The 22,449-nt window shown below is 37.1% G+C and overlaps 1 protein-coding gene across 1 annotated transcript; it reads left to right on the forward strand.

The window, feature by feature from the left end:
• The first annotated feature begins 264 nt into the window (after positions 1–264).
• LOC118803542 (NACHT, LRR and PYD domains-containing protein 12-like) lies at positions 265–19,831 on the forward strand. Its single transcript, XM_036564032.1, has 10 exons — positions 265–380; positions 2,242–2,402; positions 2,864–3,137; positions 4,505–4,594; positions 8,279–10,052; positions 11,549–11,722; positions 11,949–12,122; positions 13,131–13,304; positions 18,513–18,559; positions 18,670–19,831. Exons 3-10 carry the CDS (start codon positions 2,873–2,875, stop codon positions 19,167–19,169), a joined length of 3,198 nt encoding a protein of 1,065 aa, XP_036419925.1. The 5' UTR covers positions 265–380; positions 2,242–2,402; positions 2,864–2,872; the 3' UTR covers positions 19,170–19,831.
• The last annotated feature ends 2,618 nt before the right edge of the window (positions 19,832–22,449 follow it).

Raw genomic sequence — 22,449 nt, forward strand, 5'->3', positions numbered from 1 at the left:
GTTTTAAACTCCTATAACTCGAGTTTAAAAGCTCTTAAAATATAACAGCGGTGTTAAAATGTTTCATGCTGCTCTGTGTTCAGGAAATGATCGTATTCTTTTACATTAAAAATGTTTAAGCATTTATAAAGTATGATTTTGCTCAAATGCTCCATATCAACCCATTCATTATGGACTCGCTCGGGAGCGCCCTCTAGCGTTTGAGAAAACCAGATGACATTGCAGAGTGGGAATTCTCCTCTCTACAAGTTCTCTGGCTGAGCAGCCTGTATGTACAAGTTTAGGGCGAACTTCTCCATTGTGCTAAACGGAAAGAAAACAGCTTTAAGCTGACGCCATCAGAGAAGAGGAGCTGTTTTTACTGTGCTGGATTTCACAGAGTGAGTTTATTAAGTATGAATATTCAGTGAGAATATGAATGAATATGGTAATGTGGAATATGCTTGTACAGTTCAAGGTGGTCTGTGTGTTTGTATATATGGATCCTTTAGTTCAACTCTGTGGGGGATTAAACTAACAGTAATGCAAGGAAGCAGACACTGAACAGGGCCTGGCCTGGGCTTCTGGAGCTGCAGCCCTGAAAACTTCTAACCAGACCAGAGCTTTGTTATCTAACAAAGTTTATGATAGTGATGTTTTTTTTTTTATTTTTCATCATTATGAAACAAATCAAATTATCAAGCAAATGTACAGACACATTAGGAATTTACGGCATTGTCTGCAGAGGACGATGAACAGCCTAGTTTGAGCTTAAAGGATGGTGAAGTTCTGATTCTCCATTCAAACGCAAACACCACTCATCAAAATAAGACCTGAACATGTGCACAGTTCTGTTCAAGTTCTTCATTCTTTTTACCATTTTTACAAAACAATCACACACTTAAGTATGTCAGTAAAGGTGTTATTACACTGATTATATTCTTAAAAAATGTCTCTAGCTAGACACATCAGTGAGTTCAGACAACACAGAATATGGGTAGAAATATTTCTTTGCCCATTAACGAGTAACACATTTTAGGTTATGCTCGCAAAACGGCCTGGGAAGCAGGCAAGTCACTTCCAACAACACAACTCTTAGTTACCTTTAATTTTTTTTCAAGGTTAAATCCTTTAAGCCTCTGAGTTAATCTTAATTACTGTATTAGTTAATCTTAGTCACTCTCTTTGAAGGATTTGAAGTTTAAATCTCTCCTGTTTTGTATACTTTTACTTATTTTTATAAAATTTATTAGTTGTTGCTGTATTACCACCATAAATTATACAATATTTTAACAGATTAGCAATGCAATAAAAACTGTTAAATAGTGATTTTCCTCTTTTTCTTTTTTTTTTTTTGGTTTTATTACTGAAATTTATGTGTATTTTTTACATAGTATTATTATTATAATACATTGATAAAGCAACATAACTTCACTTAAGAATAAAATGACTGTAAGAACAAAAAATGTTAAGGTTTAATTACAATAAAAGGGTATTTAAAAGCACTGGATTTGATTATTATTTTGAAGCAATGCAGAATTTAGAAAATTCAACATTCTACATCTTTAGACATCTTAGGATATTACTATGGTCAAGACAGTCTGTGTCTGTAGATGTGCCTTAAAGGCATGTTTTCATGACTCAAGGAGTTGAGTGGGTCTAAAGACTTGTCTTAGGGTGTCTCTAGATAAAGTCACAGCTGGATGGTCATACTAATATGATTATAATGAATATGTATGGAAAATGTTGAACTGCTGTTATATCTAGTACCACTCTGGAAGAATCAAACTGTGAATGACACCAAGGTAAAGAACAAAACAAAGCCATGCTTACCTGCTCTGAGTCGAAAGTGGAATTCATTCTTAATAGCCACTGCCTTACCCACAGTTAGTGCTTACAAATAATGTTTCCAGGTTATAAGCTGTTAAAAATGGGCATTAGCTCCCAGACTTTACAGCAAAATGCAATGAAATGCTGTAACGTATTGTAACTCTGCAATACTGTTAAATTACTGAAACCAATAAAAAAATTGCAGTTTTATTGGATTCAGCAAAAATTACCACCAATTATGCATCGATAACAAGCAGGTTTTTTTTCCAAAAGCTAGTGTTTCTAGTATTGCTGTGATTTAAACTTACAATCTCCCACAGATGGTTTGAAAGCTTAGCCAAGTGTACAATTTTTAGGCCCCTCTTTCTTTAGAATCAGGACCAGAAGGCCAGCCTTGTAGCATTGATCTCTGTTTCTTCGTTGTGTGCACAGGTTACAGACGGCAAGCTGACCCGTTCAACATAGAAAATGGGCGTTTTTATATAGGCTGGCTCTGGCACCATTGCCAATTGGATACAGAAGCAACACCTGTTCTTAAACTATACATGGGCAGCCAGGAATAACTGTTCACAATGTTCCCATTGTCCTCCCAGGTAGAGCTGACATAAAACATACACAGATCACATACATGTTATAACACATAACACTGAACATAATATTACATATAACGCATATAATTCAGCAGATCCTTCACAGATGTGCATTTATGAACCCCCAAAAAAAAGCATATAACATGAACATTAAAAAAAGCTTGTTCTAACCTTTTTCAGTGGAAAGAACGGTTGAAAAATCTGATGAAATGATTTAACTTAAATACGTTAAGTGTAAATTGGATCTGGTCACAAAATTTCCATATTGGTCAGGCCCTAGTGAAAAACAAAGTGAACTGGCCCACATTAATTGCATTCAGCAGATTCCTTTAAACAAGAAATGGTCTTGCCGCTGAAGGACACCTGTAGTTCTGTAGCTCTCCTGTAGTACATGTTCAGCTTTTTCTTTTTAGTCACCAGAACCCTCTATTATACATCATTCTATTGTCTGTCTTCATTTCCAGCTATAGAAGATGGCAAACATTCCAGAAGTGTTGCTGGACACTCTTGAAAACTTGGTGCAAGACGACCTGAAAACATTCCAGTGGCATCTGATTAGAGGTGTGAAAGGATTCACCCCCATCCAACGGGCTCTTCTGGAGAAGGCAGACAGACCTGACACTGTGGATAAGATGGTGCAGAGATATGGACTTGGAGCTGTAGAGATCACACTGGCTATCCTGAAGAAGATAAACCAGAACCACCTGGCTGAGGAACTGAGGACCAAACTCGAAGACGGTAATGAAGCAGTAATGAAGCAGTAATGGTGTAGAAAAATATAGTTATAGGCCACTGTAAGGGGGGTTTGTGAGATTCAGTTTAATACTGCAGTTAATAAATGCTACCCCTCTGGGGGGAAAGCTGTTAAAATGTCTAGTTGTGCTGGACTTAACGGGCCAGAGTCTGTCGGAGTTGGGTGGAAGAGGTGATGTCTAGGATGAGAGGAGTCTCTGTAATCTTGCCAGGGCTCTTACTGACCCTGCTGTTGCACACAAGCGTTTATAAAACCAATCCCCAAAAAAGCCGAGACAGTTTGTGAAATGCTAATAAAAACATAAAACACAGATTAGTAAATTGTATTTGATCTGTATTAAATTAAAAACAGTATAAAAACACAATAAAAACATCACTGCTCTTTGTAAATATGCTCATTTCAAATTTGGTGCCTGCTCATTTCCAAAAAGTTGAGACAGGAGCATGTTTATCACTGTGTTACATCACCTTTTCTTTTTAAAACCCTAATAATCATTTAGGGACTGAAGACCCAAACTGATCCATTTTTGACAGCAGAATGTTTTGCCATCATTCTCTTAAACATGTCTTTAGCTGCACAACCATATGGAGCTTTCTTTGTTGTATTTTGAGATTAATAATGTGACACATTTTAAATCAGAGACAAGTCTGGACTGCAAGCAGGTCAGTCTAGTCAGCTACACTCTCTGATTACGCAGCCATGCTGATGTAACACATGCAGAATGTGGCTTAATGTTGTCACCTTGAACTAGGCATGGGCGTCCCTGAAAAAGATATCATCAAGAAAGCAGTATACATTGCTCTAAAGTGTATACATCCGTACTGGTGTTTTCACAGAATGCAAGTAGCCCACTAAAAGATCCCCGATACCATGACAGACAGTGGATTTTAAACTGTATGCTGGTAACAATCTGGATGGTCCTTTTCCTGGTTTACGGAAAGTGTATTTTGTGGACAAGAACAGGCAGAAATACACTGTAACATTTTTGAATATGTTACAATATCACAAAGTTTTTGAACCAAGCTGGGGTCCGTCCTCTTCTCTTTGGGCACACTTTATATGTAATATTATAATTGGTATTAAGTCAATGGTGAGGTAACCATCATGTACGGTGCCAGGACAGGAGTGAGACTTGTTTTCAGACCAGGAGTTACGCAGATCGGCTAAAATGACAAACAAATCTGCTGATTTCTGCATGATCCTCTATGCACTACACATGATTGTGTTTTCTCTGTTCAGCATAAGGAGCTGGCAGGAGTCAAGGGATATTGATGTTTCTATTGACCCAGCTAAATAATCGTTACTAAAATCGATTTTTTTTCTGTTTTTTCTTTCTACTCTCCACTCTCAGGTGAAAAAAGAAGTGAAGATGTAACTGGTCAGAGAAAGGCAGCCTCCTCCACAGCAGCCCAGACTGGAGACTCTTGTGCTCTTACTGCAGGTAAACTCAGGATATCATCACTGTCACCTTTACTAGTGGAATACAGTTTCAGCTTCAACATCACGGCCTATACAATGGATGTCCTGAAAATGTTCAGATTCTCTGCATTAGTGATTATTACAATCTGGAATGTGAGGATCAGGAAAAAAGCCAAAAGTTTAGAAAGTTCTTTGTTTTTTGAGATCACTGGTTTCAGCACCAGTGTGATAACCTTTGTATGTGTAACCCCAGATAACACACCAGAACAAACAAAGAACTGTACTCAGTTTTTCTCCTCAAGAAGATCAAGACAGCCTTTATTATGAGGGATAACATGAATATGATTTTGGTAAAGCAGGTTCAGGTGCCTCATCTGACTGAGTGCACTCACATATAGAAACCTCCCATTCCTGGTGCCCAGCAGTGCTAACTGTGCCTCTAACTGGTACAGTAACACATTCTAAACCTCAGAAAGTCAGAAGCTTTACACCCCTATTTGCCTCTTTCTTACTCCCATTTACCATACAATAAACACTACATTTCAACACTACAAACACTACAGATCACTGACCAAGAGCATTTACATAAAAATATTTTACTCCCTGAATAGTGTGGGTTCAACCAGGTGCTTAAAAGTGTGGACATTGACCTACAGTTTTTATTTTCTATTTTTATTAAAAAATATAGTTTCATTTGTCTGATTACTGTGAGCTTTAATGCATTCCAAGAATCTTCCAGGCCATAAAATTCATGTAAACTATTTGACTAGTACAGTTTTTGTTACTAGTTAGATCTGACCAACCATAGGAAATAAACCGGTGAGACTATAATCAAGATGCAGAATTCAGGGAGTCTGTTAGGGCAGTTTTCTCGGTTCTATATCAGTCCTGATTTTTCATATTCTCTCAAGAGTCATTCACTTTGGTAGGAATGCCAGATGTACCAGACGTCATTGAAAACCTGCTTTGCTTACAGTTTGAAACAAGTGGTTTAAGCACCTGCTGCTTACTTACGATTCAAGCCCATAAGTTACCCTTAGATTCAAGATTCAAGAGTTTTATTGTCATATGCACATCAGAAACAGGCAGTTACGCTGTACAATGAAATTCTTACTTTGCTGTTCCTTCATTCACCAAATATAATCTTAATATAATCTTAGAATAAAAAATGCAGAAAATAGAGAAAAAAGAAAAACTGAAAATATAAGAATAACACTAAAAACAATAGTACAAACTACAATTATGTACAAGTTATTGTACATGACAACTTTTTTAATTCTTTATGTTCTTGGCCACATAAACAAGCCAAATGACGTTTTGTTTATGTTCTAAGGGAAAAGAAGTTAACACATCCGCTACAGAGAACACACTTCTGCACACTGTAATGAATGTTTATCATATTTATCAATCTAACACATGCTAGGCAGCTTTGCCTCTTTGCCAGCATACATGTCCATGTGGTCAAAAGACTCTGTGCCACCATTTAAGCCACAAAATGAGACGTTAATTCACACAACACAGCCAACATCCTAGTCATGTTTGTTACATATATATAATTGTCGCTATTTTAATGTACTATTTTCACATGATTTACATTTACCACTTTCTTTTTTCGTTTGTGTGCTTGTCTACTTTTTTTCTTGGTTATATCGCAACACAACAGCACAGATGCTCGCGGATGTTGGTAAAAGAAGAGGCTTTACTGTTTGAAACGTGACCCAAGTTTGTAGCCAAAAAAACATGCACAGGTCAGATCCAAAACAATCCAAAAAGACATTGAAAAGCATGACAGAGTCAGGCAACCAAGATCAAAAGGGCAAAGGCAGAAATCAGAGTCAAAAATCTAAAAAAAAAGTCCAGATACACAAAATGCAAAAACAATATGGAAAGCTCAGTAGCTCAAGGAAATGAAGCAATACCTCGCAAATTGCTAAGCTAAAAGCCTGGGCTTATAACTAACTGACTAATGCGACAAGCAAAACAGGTATAACAGATTAGTATTCAGGTGGGGGAGAGCGTTGATTGGTTGTTGTTGGCTAATCAGCAGTTACGTGATCTCCAAGAGAGTTCTGGGAAGTGTAGTTTTCAGATACAGAAGAATGTGTGACATTTTCCTTCCTGATTACTGAAAAATCATGGATTTACTACCAGTTTTTTACAGAATTATGCTAATTGATACTATACCACTAACATGCCAGGTAACACTGAGTTCTCTCATGTCTTAAAATTAAACTAGCATTAATTTATCTTTTAAACAGTAACATCTCTAACTATGCAGGTTGTAGTCTGAACTAAACAGCTACTGCAGCCAGGTTATGGCAGGCTGATTTGGCCAACAGTGTTACAAGTAGTCTAAATAAAAACCTAAATATGGGGTTTGCATTCTACAAGCATAATCTGTTAATTGCCCCTTACACACTTAAATTTATATCATGTTCTCACATATACACACTTACATTTATATCATAGTTATGTCATATTATTTATTAATTTACTTATGTATGTATGTATGTATGTATCTATATATTTATGTATGTATTATAGTGAGGACCCACTGAGACCCAAGTCCACATTTTCAGGGGTGACCCAGTACAAAATTGCAACCACAAAGCAGATGAATTAAAATATTTAAACATACACATATATAAAAGTCAAACAGCCAAATAAAATACACAGTTGTAACATTCACTATGGTGTAAAACATGTATTCAATTATAGCTTTAAAAATAATTAATGGACATGCTCTGACAACTGAAGTTTCTGATTTAAAATACTGAAATATTTAAATATTCATACATTTAAAATAAGTGTAAGGTGTGTATATGTTAACTGAGGCATGTCAAACTGGGGACCTTCTGGGCCAAAGTTCTGCGGAGATTAGCGTGTATCCTCATCTAACGCTCTGAATTTAGTTCATGAAGGTCTTTCTAATTAGCTGATCAGTTTAATCAAGTGTATTTAATGAGGCAGTGTGCTGAAATCTGCAGTGTTTGGCCCACAAGGACTGGAGCTTGACACGTATGTTACCTTATAATATGTGTGTTAAATACTCGTAGTGAAAGAAACTGTTGAACAAGCTCTCCATCATATATTGGGGTCAACAAACAGTGAAGTACCATCCACAAAATCCAGGGTGGGCATAAACAAAATTATGAATCATATATATCATACTAAGAGTCCTGCTGGGCCAGAATAAAGTCAAAACAGTCCAAAAATCTCTTTGCTTTATTCAAAAAATGTTCAGATGAAAATAGGTTTTCTTGTGCTGGAGAAAAATAATAAATCGCACAAAAATGATGAACTGATTTAAAATGAAGAAAAGAAAGAATGCATGAATAAACCAGGGGAAACGGCCTTACTTTGACTGTCCGTGAGCCAAACTACACTGAGCTTGACTGGCTATGTCCCCGAGATTAACCATTTTTATGCCAGTCCTTTGGACCATTGGACAATGGTGTTTAAGCCAATAACATTTGAGCATATATTTTGAGAAATAAACCTTAATTCTCTCTCTTTTTGCTAATTTGTGCCATTAGATTTATGATAGTCATATACAATAAAGTGAAGTATAAGACAATGCAGTTTTGTTGTTTCATGTTCTTTGTAATGATGACAAACACTACCCTAGGATTAACTGCAGTAATTCTCACCTTTAATAAACTGATTTACCTCATCAGAAATAACTTGTTTCTTGTGTCTCTCATAGAAGATCAACAGCACTGCACCCAGATGATGTCCATCCTCAGACAGCGATATGAAAGTATACTAATTGGGAATTCACAGACAGGCCATACGAAGTTCTTGGAGGATATCTACACTGATCTCATTATGGTGCAGAATGAAAGCGGAGGAGTCATTTATGAACATGAAGTGATGCAAATGGAAATGTCTTCCAACAGACCTGCTGGTGAGAAAATGTGTGTCCAATGCAGAGACCTTTTCAAGGTCCAGCCTGGTACCAATAGACGGAACAGAAAAGTGTTGACAATGGGAATTGCTGGAGTGGGCAAAACTGTCTCAGTCAACAAATTCATACTTGACTGGGCGAAGGAAGAAGAGAACCAGGACATACACTTCATTTTTCCTCTTCCCTTCCGTGAACTGAATCTAAAGAAACATAAAGAGTTCAGTTTGATTGAACTACTGAATCACTGTTTTTTTTCTTCAAAAACTGAACTGAAGTCTCTTCCAGAGGATGATGGTAAAGTTTTGTTTATCTTTGATGGGCTGGATGAGTGCCGCTTTCCTCTTTACTTTGAAGACGGAGAGGAAGTAAAAGATATCAATGAGAAGACCTCAGTGGGATCACTGATCACAAATCTTATCAACAGAAATCTGCTTCCTTTTGCTCTCATCTGGATAACTTGCCGACCAGCAGCAGCATGTCTGATTCCCAGGGACTACATCAACCTGGTGACAGAAGTACAAGGATTCACTGATGAACAAAAGGAGGCATACTTCAGCAAATGCTATAATCAGGATATGGCAATGAAAATTGTTTCACACATAAAGAAATCAAGGACTCTCCACATCATGTGTCAAATTCCAGTGTTCTGCTGGATCTCTGCCACTGTGCTTCAGCCTCTGATGGGTCAAGATAGCAATAAGGAAATCCCCACAACCCTAACAGGAATGTACATAAGCTTCCTGCTGCAGCAGAAAAACTTAATGAAAAAGAAATACAGTAAGAAAACCAGAACTGTTGATGCTGAGCACATCATTCTGAAGCTGGGTAAACTGGCCTTCTGTAATCTTGAGAGTGGTACTCTGATTTTCTATGAAAATGATCTTAAGAAATGTGGTATTGATTTCAGTGATGGCACTGTGTTCTCAGGAGTGTGCACACAGATTTTCAATCAGCAGGAGGGAATTTCTGAGAGGAACATTTTCAGTTTTGTGCATCTGAGTGTTCAGGAAAGCCTTGCAGCTTTATATGTGTATCACTCACACTGCAACAAGAAAAGGAATGCATTTAAAGAGAAGACATTCTGGAACAAGCTTAAATGGAGCAATAAGAGAATAACAGATCTCCATAAGTGTGCCGTGGAAAGAGCTTTGCAGAGTGAAAATGGACACCTGGACCTTTTTCTCCGTTTCCTGCTCGGCCTCTTACTGGTGGACAGTCACCATGTCCTAACTGAACTTCTACCAAATCTGAAGATCAAAGTAGAGAGTGTTAGGGACACAGCCGACTATATCAAGAAGAAACTGCATGAGGAAATGTCATCTGACAGAAGCATAAATCTCCTCCACTGTCTGAGTGAACTGAAAGACAATTCCCTGACGACTGAAATCGAGAAACACCTGAACTCAGAAAATTTCTCAACACAAGAACTCTCATCTCCACAGTGGTCAGCTCTGATGTTTGTGTTGCTGATATCAGAGGAGACTCAAGAGAAGTTTGAGCTGAAGAAATATAGGCCATCAAAGGAAGGACTGAACAGACTACTGCCAGTGGTGAAAAACACAAGACGAGCTCTGTAAGTATCATTTTCAGTTCAATATTTTAAACATTCTTAAAAGAAGTTCAAATATCTAAGCTGCAGTGTTTTCCCAGTTTTTATTTTAAATGGCTTCACTGTTGGCCCCATTCAGAAAATAAATTTATGAAATTAATCATTTAACTCGAAATAATTTGTATAAACTGTGCACTAATATTGGTCTTTGGTATGGTTGTATGTATTTCTAATCCTTTAATAGATGCAGGCTAATAAAATAATCTAAATACCTCAGTGGGTAGAATTTTATTTTATGGTACAGTAAGCACCTGGTGTTTAATAGGTAAATATGTAGTAACTGTTGAATTTCCATTACATACTTTGCAAGTGTATAGTAATTTTTGTGAAACTATCAGGTATTTACAGTAGTACTTACTGGTACATTAAAAGAATTATTTGGAATGTATTAGGTAATTGTGTAGTACTTACAATTCTTTTTTGGTACATATTGATTTATGTACAATCTACCATGTATGTACAGCACTACATACTGGTGCAATGCAATAAACTTCATATCTCTGGACACATCAGGGCTGAAGTGTTTATGTGGCTGAGAGCTGCTTTCTTTTGATTGGCATTCTTTGATTGGCATTCTTTGATTTGACTTTCTTTGATTGGCATTCTTTGATTGACTTTCTTTTGATTGGCATTCAAATAAATATGTCAAATTCAAGCTAAGGCATCTGGTTTACAAAACTGAAATAGACATTTATTTTTACTCTGTAATATTATTAGGACAACTGATTTATAACACTATTGATAATATGGGGAAATTTGGTATTTTGCAGAGTGCTCTCTTACAGATGTAGAAGATATAACATACTTACAGACTTACATATCAGACATATTTACTGCAGGCCTGGGGATATCTAAAAATAATTAGCACAAAATGTTATTAGTAAAAATTCAGTTGTATCTTTTATAATTTATTTGCTCAGATGGTAAGTCACAGTCTTGGAAAAAGTCAGTTCAGACAGTGGAAAATGTATTCTTTTGTAGCCTAAAGACTTATGAATGCGCTGTAATGATCCATTGTTTTAACAGCAAAGAAAATAAAATGTTGCATGTACATATTATTTAACCTTATTTAGCAGGCTGTTTAAAATGAACAGCATAGAGGTGTGGCTTTTTGGTCTTTTCATCACTTTGACAGAGCTCATTTTCATCTGTGCATTACTTTTATTCATACTTGTGTGTGTCTGTTTCTTCACACACCATGTTCTTTACACCGTCATTGCATTTTAGAGTTTGATTCTAGTTGTTTATTTTGCTCTTCAATAATGCTGTCATCTATGTTTGTGGTCACATCTAACTCTGATATGCTGTGTTGTTTGTTAACACTTCAGTGCACACCTAGAGATCCAAAGCACTCCAAAGATTACCACCCTTTACTGAGCTAAGTCATTATGCTATCCCACATGATCTTTTTTCTTGTTTTTTCTTGTTTCTTTATGTGTGTATTTATTCCCCCTGTGTAGATTAGATTCTTGTGATCTTGGAGTAAAAACATGTGAAGTTCTGGAATCAGTTTTAAAACAGGAAAACTCTTCTCTGAAAGAACTTGACCTCAGTAACAATAACCTGTATGATTCAGGAGTGGAGCTGCTCTGTGCTGGACTGAAGGGTTTTCACTGTAAACTGGAGATACTCAGGTTAGCTTTCTGAATGGTAACGATTTTTAACTCTAAACTCAAGATATTAATTTCATTACTTACAAAATTTTACCCCATATTTCTTGGGGCTACAGAATTCTAACAACCCCAGTAATGTACAAATATGTGAAATCTTAGCTGAGTTACTTAAACATGACATTTAAAACTTTTGTAAAAAAAAATCTCTTTTTGGTTGTATTGTAAGATCTATTGTCTTGCTTTGCAGACTGGCTTTGTGTAATCTTGGAAAAAAGACTTGTGAAAATCTGAAATCAGTTTTAAAACTGGAAAAATGTTGCCTGAAAGAGCTGGATATCAGTAACAATGACCTGCAAGATTCAGGAGTGGAGGTCCTCTCTGCTGGACTGAAGAGTTCACATTGTAAACTGGAGATACTAAGGTAGATTTTCTGTTAGTTAATACTAGAATGTAATGTTAAAACTTGACAATCATTGTTTAACAAGAAATAAATATCAGGTGTTTGGGCCATCCACCTCCTAACTAACACAATGGCACAATATCTGAGTGTTACTACCAACCAAAACACAGAGTAATTAAATGGGTAGGACCTGATGACTCAAGTACATTACTTGACCCTTTCTGATCTCACCTGCTTAACCACTCTATATCACTACTTTGTTCTTCGTGCCAAGGCTACTCTTCCTTTCTAATCTTAATCTGTCTGTTCATCCTATAAACCCAGATATAGCACCGCAGAAGTAATTGACTGTGGCTTTTTGTTTCCTCCTGATGCATCATCCTGGTGCACCACCAGATCCAGCTGAGGTCTGGCTAACCTTACCAAATCACTACAAGTTACATCCTGAATAAGTCCTCAACGTCCAATTTGTCCATTTTCCCCAAAGCCAAAAGGAAAGGAAAATGAAAGGATTGTATCATATCGCATGCACACAACCCTTAGCAGTTACTAAATCAGCTTTTTATCACCTTAAGAACATCAGCAAGATCAGAGACTAAACCAGACCTGAAGAAACTCATCCACGCATTCATTTCTAACAGGATTGATTACTGTAATGGTCTTAAGCTGCTTCTTATGAATCTAAGAAGACTGATTAGGAAATATTTGCAAAGTATATTCGTTGGAGTTAATGTTGGTTTTATAATGAAAAGAATAACAGTGAAAATTATATCAAGGCCTACGATTGTCAAAACAAAAACACTCTCCTTTAATATATGACTTTAAATCCAAAATGTGGAAACTCTGGCTGTTTTTACTGAGATCTCTGAAAGAGCTCAGAATGAGATGATTTTTTACATTTGAGATTTTTTGAATGTTAATAAATTGTTTATGGAACTGCCAATTGTTAGTATTTTTCTTTTCTGTTTAATATTTCACCTTTCTTAATCTGTCTCTGTCCATTTCCATCTTTCTTCCCTCTCTCTGCAGATTATCTGGTTGTATGATCACAGAGAAAGGCTGTTCTTCTCTGGCTTCAGCACTAAGTTCAAACCCCTCATACCTGAAAGAACTGGATCTGACCTACAACCACCCAGGGGAGTCAGGAGTGAAGCTGCTCTCTGCTAGACTCGATGATCGACATTGCTCACTCAACACACTCAGGTATGAACAACTGTGTTGTTCAGAGGTGTGTGTTTGTATTTCTGAATATTAATCCTAGATATTAAGTAATAGTGTCTCTGTACAGTTTACTGTAGCACAATGACTGTACACTAAAGTATAGCAACTGTTCAGTGTAGAATGGTGAATGTACAGTATGTGGTACTATAATAATGGTACACTATAATACAGTACATTATAATAATTGTACACTATAGTATAGTAACTGTACTAAATACTGTAGTATAATTACTGTGCACTGTGTTATACTAAGTGTGCTCTATACCAGAAAAACCTTTTTTTCACCCCAGGGCCAACCTATGTATAACTACAAAGCATAGCGGCCCACAGGAAACTAAAATAAACTTATTATATACAACTTTTTTTGTTTTTCTTAAACACTCACTAAAAACCTGAAAATTAGGGCCTCAAAATGATCAGATCGGCCATTCTGGTTGTCAGTAGATTTCCAAAATTTGAAGATATGTTAAAAAACATAAAATGTTAAAAAAAACATGTCTGTAGTGATGTAACAAAGGGGGGAAAAGAATAGAAATGTACAAGGTAGACATGGACTGTGATTTGAAGCTGCAGTCTATCGCATTTTCACTGAAAATACTTCCCTGGCTTTTTCAAGAGAGTAATTGTTTGGTCTTGAGATGTCTCTTTAGTTTTAAAGGCTTTTGTGATTCATTTGTAACCACACTCCATTCAGTGGTCTTTTGGATTAGCATTGTCACAATCAACAATTATAATATCTCCTTCTTTGTCACTGGTTTGTCTGTTTTAATTTAACCACTCAGGTTGCTGATGCTCAGCCAAAATATGCTCCGCTATGATCCAGGAGTTGAAATCAAATGCGTATGTTTGCTATTATTTTATTGCCCCTCTATTGTTTTAAACAGCAGTTTGATGTGTTTATTCATGGCCGGAAGCACAAGATGGGGTTTTAATTCACAAATGCCAGAGCTTTAGTCACTGAATTTGTAACATTGGAAATGTGGAATTTGTTCACAGTGTCTGAAAAGACAGTTCTGTACTCCCTGTTTGAAACAAGAATCAAATCAATGATTGTTTCAGTAGTACTGGTAACACATGTTGGTTCATATATCAGCTGTGTTAAACTGGTTTCCCCACAGAAATTCATAAACAATGTATATAAAGTAGTATCTTTCTTCCGAATTTCCTTGTTCAGATAACCTAATACAGTGCTCTCCAAATTTGTGAAATTATTTGTACATATGTCCGCTAACAGTTCATAAAACACTTTTGAAGGCCTATAATGTCCTCCAACCAAAATTGGCTTACTTTTGGGGAAAATAAAATCTGTCCAGACCACCTCTAATTTATTATGATGCAAATCATCTATAATGTTCAAATCAATAGCCAATCACACATATACACAAACCGCACCCTATTCCTATTTCAATCTTTCTAATAATAGTGTAGTTTTCTAATCTCAAAGTAAATAACTCATGCCAAGTTTCAGAAAAACATAAAATATCTGTCTTACTTTGAACAGAGAGTAGACGAATTTCATGAAACTTGGGTAGGAGTCTCAGCACATTTCAATGAAGGATATGCAGTACTCTTGTTACAAATATATTACCAAAATGAAAAATGTCTTCCTCTGCAGCTTTTCTCTCCAAAAGTAAAAGGATCCTGGCGGGGATCACACGTGTACTTTATTGGTAGTGGCCCAACACCAGCTCTCCTGTCGTTCCAATTTAGGCTTGAGATCATCTGCGTTATTGACCCCTCCAAGCACCTTGGTCTGCGCTGCTTCCCCTCTCCATATTCCTTTGTGTTTGAAGATGTGCCGATAATTTATCACTCTCATATGCTGATAATTGAGCTTTGCCAATGTAAGGTTCCTGCTTATTTTCCATGTACATGCAGTTTATGTCTGTGGTGCTGCTAACACTTCTCTGCTTCATGGTCTTCTCAGGGCCTGGGCACTGATTAACATCCCCAACCAATAAAAAGCATAATAATATAATTAAAATTTCACTTTTCCTCTTACTCTTAAAACCCCACCTGGAGACTGCAGCAATTCGCCAGTGGTGTGTGGCCTAGTACTCAGCCCACTTTTTTATTACACTACACAACACATTAAACAACAATACACAACAACATTGAGGCCAGGGGTCTAAAAATTTGGAAGGAGGGATCCTTTTTAGCCTTTTGGAGCCATAAACTTTGTATATAACAGCACTGTATCTTTAGCTTAACTAGGCATTTCAAGCAGTGTACAGTAACCATATATATATGAAGTTCATTTTTGAAAACAGAAAAGAAACGTTTGGCCCCACTCACTTTCAATTTATAATATTTATCAACTAAGAAAATAAGATTTATTGTAAAATATTTCACTTCATTTCTTTCTCATAATGAAAGGTACCAAAAAGACATCTTTAAAGCAAAAAGGAAATCATTAATGAAATGAATCTAAACAAATATCAATGGACCAGACCAAAACTTGCTTGTATGTACACACTGCCTAAACAGAGAGATAATGTGTTCAGTTGTATTTTCATATAAAGAGCAGTCAATATCAGGATTGTATCTCTTAAGAAAAGCTTTTGCTGGACAGAACCTATGGATTAATTTAAGCATAACTTCTCTCACTTTTTTGGAAAGGAGGTACCTAAGTGGCAGGGGCCACACCCTTTGCCAAGGTTTATTCTTTACAATACTATCCCATGATGCCACTACTTAAGGAATCGTAACAATATTTTCCAGATTAAGGGTCTAATTTTCTAGTTATTATATTGCTGCTCTGTAGAAAAGCCCACATTGTCTACAAAAGTATCCAATAAATCAAAGGTCTAATCAAATGGCCATTAAATTAAAAATTAAAACCCATCAGCAACATAGTCAACTTTTAACAGGCTGAAAACACAACAAAGCTGTACCTGGACCTCTTCCTGAACTTCAAGGTGTTTCATGCTCTCTTTCTGGTTGTGAACCAGTTCTAATATCGTCTCCACCTTAGGAAAGAAAAAATTAAAATACAAAGGTAATTATTAATTTAAATGCACATATTTTTTCTGAAGTATCTAGCACTATATAGCATCTCTTAACAATGTATGTAATGTATAATATGTGACTCAAGGTTTACATTGTGTCAGGATAAAAAAAAAATACCATATGATTTATTGAAAGAAAAATACATCTAAATCAGATCCACACTTGTTTCATATAACGTATGCTTTTGAAACATCCACAAGATTTGTTGAAATTGTTTTTACATGAGACTAAGAAAGTTTTTTTTTTAATTTGATGCCTGCAACACATTTTTAAAAAGTTGGGATGGGGCATGTCTACCACTTTGTTGCATCACCTCTTTGTTTAACAACACTGTAAGCACTTGGGAACTGAGGAGACCAATTGCTGTAGTTTTGAGAGGGAAGTGTTTTCCCATTTTTGCTTGATGGATTTCAGCTGCTCAACAGTTCGGGGTCTTCTTTTTTGTATTTTTTGTTTCATGATGTGCCAAATGTTTTCAGTTCGAGACAGATCTGGACTGCAGGCAGACCAGTTAAGCACCTGGACTCATTTACTACAGAGCCATGCAGTTGTAATATGTGCAGAAGGTATTTGGCATTGTCTTGCTGAAATAATCAAGGCCTTGACTGAAGAAGACATCATCTGGATGGCAGTATATGTTGCTAAAACCTGTATGTATCATTCAGCATTAATGGTGCCTTCAGAGCACCCCATACCATCATGGATCATGTCTTTTGAACAGCCAGATCTCTTTAGGCTGGAGGACGCGGCATCCATGTTTCCAAAAAGAATTTCGATTTGTTGAACCACTGGTCACTTTTCCACTCCACCTTAGTCCATCTTAAATGAGCCCAGGCCCAGAGAAAACAGCGGTGTTTCTGGATGCTATTTATACATGGTGTCTTCTTTGCATAGTAACAGTTAACCTTCTCCAATCTGAAGAATTAAGCTGAATTTTGCTCCCTTTCCTCTAACCATTTTTATCTAGAAAGTACATAAGCTCCCTTGGCTTTTAATTTTTACATGTCATCCAATTTATTTTGTAATTATTGTGCAATTTCACATTTCTCCTTTCAGGATAGCAAAGCTAATTTAGGAATTATCTTTTCTTTGGTTGCTCTGTTGCTTTCAGCCAAAACACTCCCGACTTTTTTTGAAAACATAACCAGCTTAAGAGCTTCCCAAAAGTGAAGGCTTTATCCAGTTTTCAGTCTGCATCTAGTCTTTCTCTCTTAAGTGTGTAAAAATCATATATTTGTATATTTTTTTATTTAGTTTTTGAGCCTCTTTGTTGAGTTTTTCATATAAACATAATCGAAAGCAAGTTATTTACAGTTTAAGATAAGGTTAAACTGTTACAAGATACTGTTTTTGCAGTCTATACAGTCTAAGGCGCAAATCATTGTGTTATTTATGTTTTTATATTCATTTACTGTAAGTTGTAAGAGTTACATTTAGAGTTGAACATTTCCACTCTATGAAGATTAACTTTATGGTAAATGAATATAGGCCCCAAATATCAGTTATCATGGTTACTAATAATTAGTATCAGCCCTAAAAAAACATATCAGTCAACCCCCCCCCCACTACAAAGAGCTTTAAAATTCCACTCTCACTGATCACAGACACATCTAGAGTCAGACCACCACACAGCGTGTCTCAGCAACTGCACACACCCAGAAACAGACCCCCTTAGACCCCCACAGACCCCTCAGAGATAAACATCACCTTCAAAACACAGCCCAGTTCACACTCTCAACAACACAGCTCAAATGATCCACAAAACACATCAAAAACAATAAATCAATAACTGGACCAATAAAGTTTCATCAGTTAAACAAATATATAGTTCAATTAAAACTGATATCCATCATTTGAAGAGAAAGTTATTCAAACTGAAAATCCGATGCACGTGTTTAGGAGAGACACCTGAATGTGTTAAACTATCCGATAAATATGTTTACAACTGTTACGCACACAATAATTAACACATTTACATAATCAAATAATCACTAAACATAAATATTTATTCGTGCACATGTACATACACATGGATATAAATATTTTATTCTTTTAATGCAATTCATGACAATAAAGCTATTAGAATTTGACTGAAAGAGAGAGATACAGAGAGAGAGAAATAGAGAGAGAGGTGAGAACATTGATGAATGAATATAGTAATGTGTGTGTTTGTGTGTTTAGAGTGGAACATGGAGGTGAGATCAGAATCAAACCAGGGGTGAAGAAATGTAAGTACATACACACACTCTCTCTCTCTCTCTCTCTCTCTCTCTCTCTCTCTCTCTCTCTCTCTCACACACACACACACACACACACTAATCTACCTTCTTGTGCGCAGATTCCTGTGAGGTCACTCTGGATCCAAATACAGCACACAGACGTCTCTCGCTGTCTGACAGGAACAGAAAGGTGGCTAATGTGGGATCCTCACAGTCGTATCCTGATCATCCAGAGAGATTTGATCAGTGGTATCAGGTTCTGTGTAGAGAGAGTCTGACTGAACGCTGTTACTGGGAGGCTGAGTGGAGCGGGGGTGCAGCTCGCATAGCCGTCACATATAAAACAATCGGCAGGAAAGGACGCAGTGCTGACTGTGGGTTTGGACACAGTGAAAAGTCCTGGAGTCTGGAGTGCTCTGATTACAATTATATTGTCCGTCACAATAATAACAGCAAAGGTCTCTCTGCTCCTCCCTCCAAGAGAGTAGGAGTGTATGTGGACTGTCCGGCCGGCACTCTGTCCTTCTACAGCGTCTTCTCTGATGTACACAGACTTATACACCTACACACATTCAACACCACATTCACTGAACCACTCTGTGCAGGGAGTTTGGGTTAATTATGGCTCCTCGGTGTGTTTGTGTGAGATAGAATAACCTTTTGTGTGTGTGTTTGTCCTTTAAACACACAAGTAGAGCTAATGAACATCACAAAAACACCCACACACACATGGAACACAACAAATAGAAAACTAAATTCTTTCTGTCTTTCTCTTTGTTTCTTTTTCTCTATGTCTTTCTCTCTCTCTCTCTGTCTCTCCTGCTCACCTTCCTCTTTCTCTCTCTCTGTCTCTCTCTCTCTCTCTCTTTCCTTCTCTGTCCTGCTCTCTTTGTCTTTATCTCTTTCTGTCTGTCAACTCTCATTTATGGCTAGCAGGTTAGTGCATGCCTACCATGTTATGGTGCAGCTGGCAGATTCGCTCTTTCTGTGTCTCTCTCTTTCTTTCTCACACTCTCTTTCTCTGTATCTCTTTCTGTCTCTCTCTCTCTCACCTTCCTCTCTCTGTCTCTCTTTGTATTTGTCTCTCTGTCCCTCTCTCTCTCTTTATCTCTCTTGTGTGGTTTTCTGTATAAAATTATGATTCCTTTTTCATGATAACAGATTGTCACATAACAGTTTAGGAGTGTGTTTATGGGAATTTCTGACCATTCTTCCAGAAGCGCATTTGTGAGGTCAGACACTGATGTTGGACGAGAAGGCCTGGCTCACAGTCTCCGCTCTAATTCATCCCAAAGGTGGTTTATCAGGTTGAGGTCAGGCCAGTCAAGTTCTTCCACACCAAACTCGCTCATCCATGTCTTTATGGACCTTGCTTTGTGCACTGGTGTGCAGTCATGTAGGAACAGGAAGGGGCCAAACTGTTCCCACAAAGTTGGGAGCATGCAATGGTCCAAAATCTCTTGGTCTGCTGAAGCATTAAGAGTTCCTTTCACTGGAACTAAGGGGCCGAGCCCAACTCCTGAAAAACAACCCCACAACCCCACAGCGTCCAGGGTTTCCAAAAGGAATTTCAAATTTTGATTCATCTGACCTCAGAACAGTTTTCCATTTTGCCTGAGGCCATTTTAAATGAGCTTTGGCCCAGAGAAGACGGCAGCGTTTCTGGACGGTGTTGACATTTGACTTCTTCATGGCATGATACAGCTTTAACTTGCATTTCTGGACTGCAAACCGAACTGTGTTCACAGACACTGATTTCTGGAAGTGTTCCTGAGCCCAAGTAGTTTCAAGTTTTTTCAAGTTCACAACATGTCAGGACATTTATGCATTGAAATGCTTGTGGTGAGGCTCAGGTAATCACTCTACAGAAGGTAAACAAAGTAAAAATAAAAATACAAGAAAAATAAACTGAAATATATTAAATATACAGAAATATACACAAAATATAGAGACAATTAAATTTAAAGTGACTTAAGTGACTCCGTGTTATTATTATTTAAAGTGACTTAGTGTTAAAGTGCTATTGTCCATAGTAGTGATATGATATAATGATAATGCTGACAAAGTGACTGAGTGGAAAGGCAGTTGGTGAAGCACCCACAGCTTCACAGCTTGTTCAGAAGCCTGACAGCCTGTGGGTAGAAACTGTTCATTAACCGGGTTGATGTGTGTGTCACTTCCAGTTCGAATATGATGTGTTTTTTCATCTATACAAGTTCAGTTTGTCATGATTTTGATGCACTGCAGAAAAAAATGATAATTTTACCACACATCCATATTTAAAGTGAATTTTGGCTAAGAGCTATATAGCTTTTAGCCAAAATTCTCTCTTCAGCCTCAGCTTTGCAGTGAAAAACCAGAGACCTTCCTCTAGGTCTGATATGATTGGTTTACAGCTTATATATGATTGGCCAAGCTAGGTCAACCAGGCCCTGCTATTACAGTACACTGTTAATGATAATAAAGTACAGACTATTTGAAGTAGTAATGTACATTTATTTGGGCTAAATAACATTTAGGGGGACCAAATCTCCCATAAAACTGGCCTAGTGATGCCCATTCTTCTCTATGAACATGAAAATCAACAGCATTTTGATAATTGTACCACTCCTGCATTGGGCGGGTGGGGAAGAAACCATGAAGTGTCTCTGTTGGTTCCTGATGGTTTTGTAATGTGTTTTGGCTTTTTTATTGGGTTGATACCACAATGCAAAGGATCCTAATTGTTTAACAGATGATCAATGGACGATTCTAAAAGTTTTTCATGGTTTCCCAATAGAATCTAAAGGTCTTCACAATCTCAAAGGTCACACTTCAATCATAGGCTTAAAGCTATTTTTAAAAAGCATATGAATACATTCAGTGTATACATACATACATATATATATATATATATATATGTAGCATATTTAAAATTGCCAACTGCATGCTGTACAACATGAGAGACATCTGGTATTACATCATACTCGTACTGTGTTTCGGTAGAAATTTGCATAAAGCAAAATATTTTGAGGTGCACTCTGGCATAAAACTGATATTTCTCATGCCATAGTATTCTGTAACACAGCATTGCATTTCATCATTTCTTCTCACTACAATACCCAGCATGCATTACTCAAAATGGCATTCAATTGGGAATCCTGCCACCCTGTTACAAAGCCTAAATACATTCATGCTGCTAACTAGTGCATATGTCTACCTGGTCTCGAAACAAGATGTCTAAGACTTGTGTCAAAAAATTCTTCAACTACATCTTTAAATCTCTAAAAAACTACAGAGATATAAGAATTGTAATCTGTAATCTATGGTTGTAATGATTTAAGACAGTTAGCCAAGTTATATCCTAGCAGTAGCAGTCTCTCTTCCTCTGCATTAGCATTAGCCTATTGGTATTAATAAGCAGCATCATTAGCCATTTAGGGTCCTTGCTGAAGTCGACAAAAGCGGTTAGCGACCCTAGGAAACAATGTCAGCACGGGTCTGCACCCTGAAGTTGCAAACGGAGGTTTAATGTCGTGACTGCTGTCTGCGCCTACCTCATCGCTCCAAGGCATTCCGGCTTGTTCGGAGCTCTATATTCTGAGGAGCACATTGCACGTTGTTTCGTTCAGATTGTTTAATTCTAGAGAGAGTTATTACGGAATATTGGGGCCTCTTTTGAGTGAAGTTCAAAAGAGTTACGGGTACATCTATCTAAAGATAGATGTACCCGTAACTGAATAAAATATAACTTACTCTCATGACAGATGAATGAAAGAGTGTTGTTGCAGTTCACATTGGTCCAGTAACTCTGCAGTATCTCTGAGCTCCACCCAAGCTCTTTCCCTCAGTAATAAGTATGAACCTTTCAGCGTTTGTCTTCTTTGCTGAAAGAAAATGAATTCATATTATTAAGAATT

Source organism: Colossoma macropomum, unplaced genomic scaffold (genome assembly GCF_904425465.1).
Source record: "Colossoma macropomum unplaced genomic scaffold, Colossoma_macropomum, whole genome shotgun sequence".
NCBI lineage: Eukaryota > Metazoa > Chordata > Actinopteri > Characiformes > Serrasalmidae > Colossoma > Colossoma macropomum.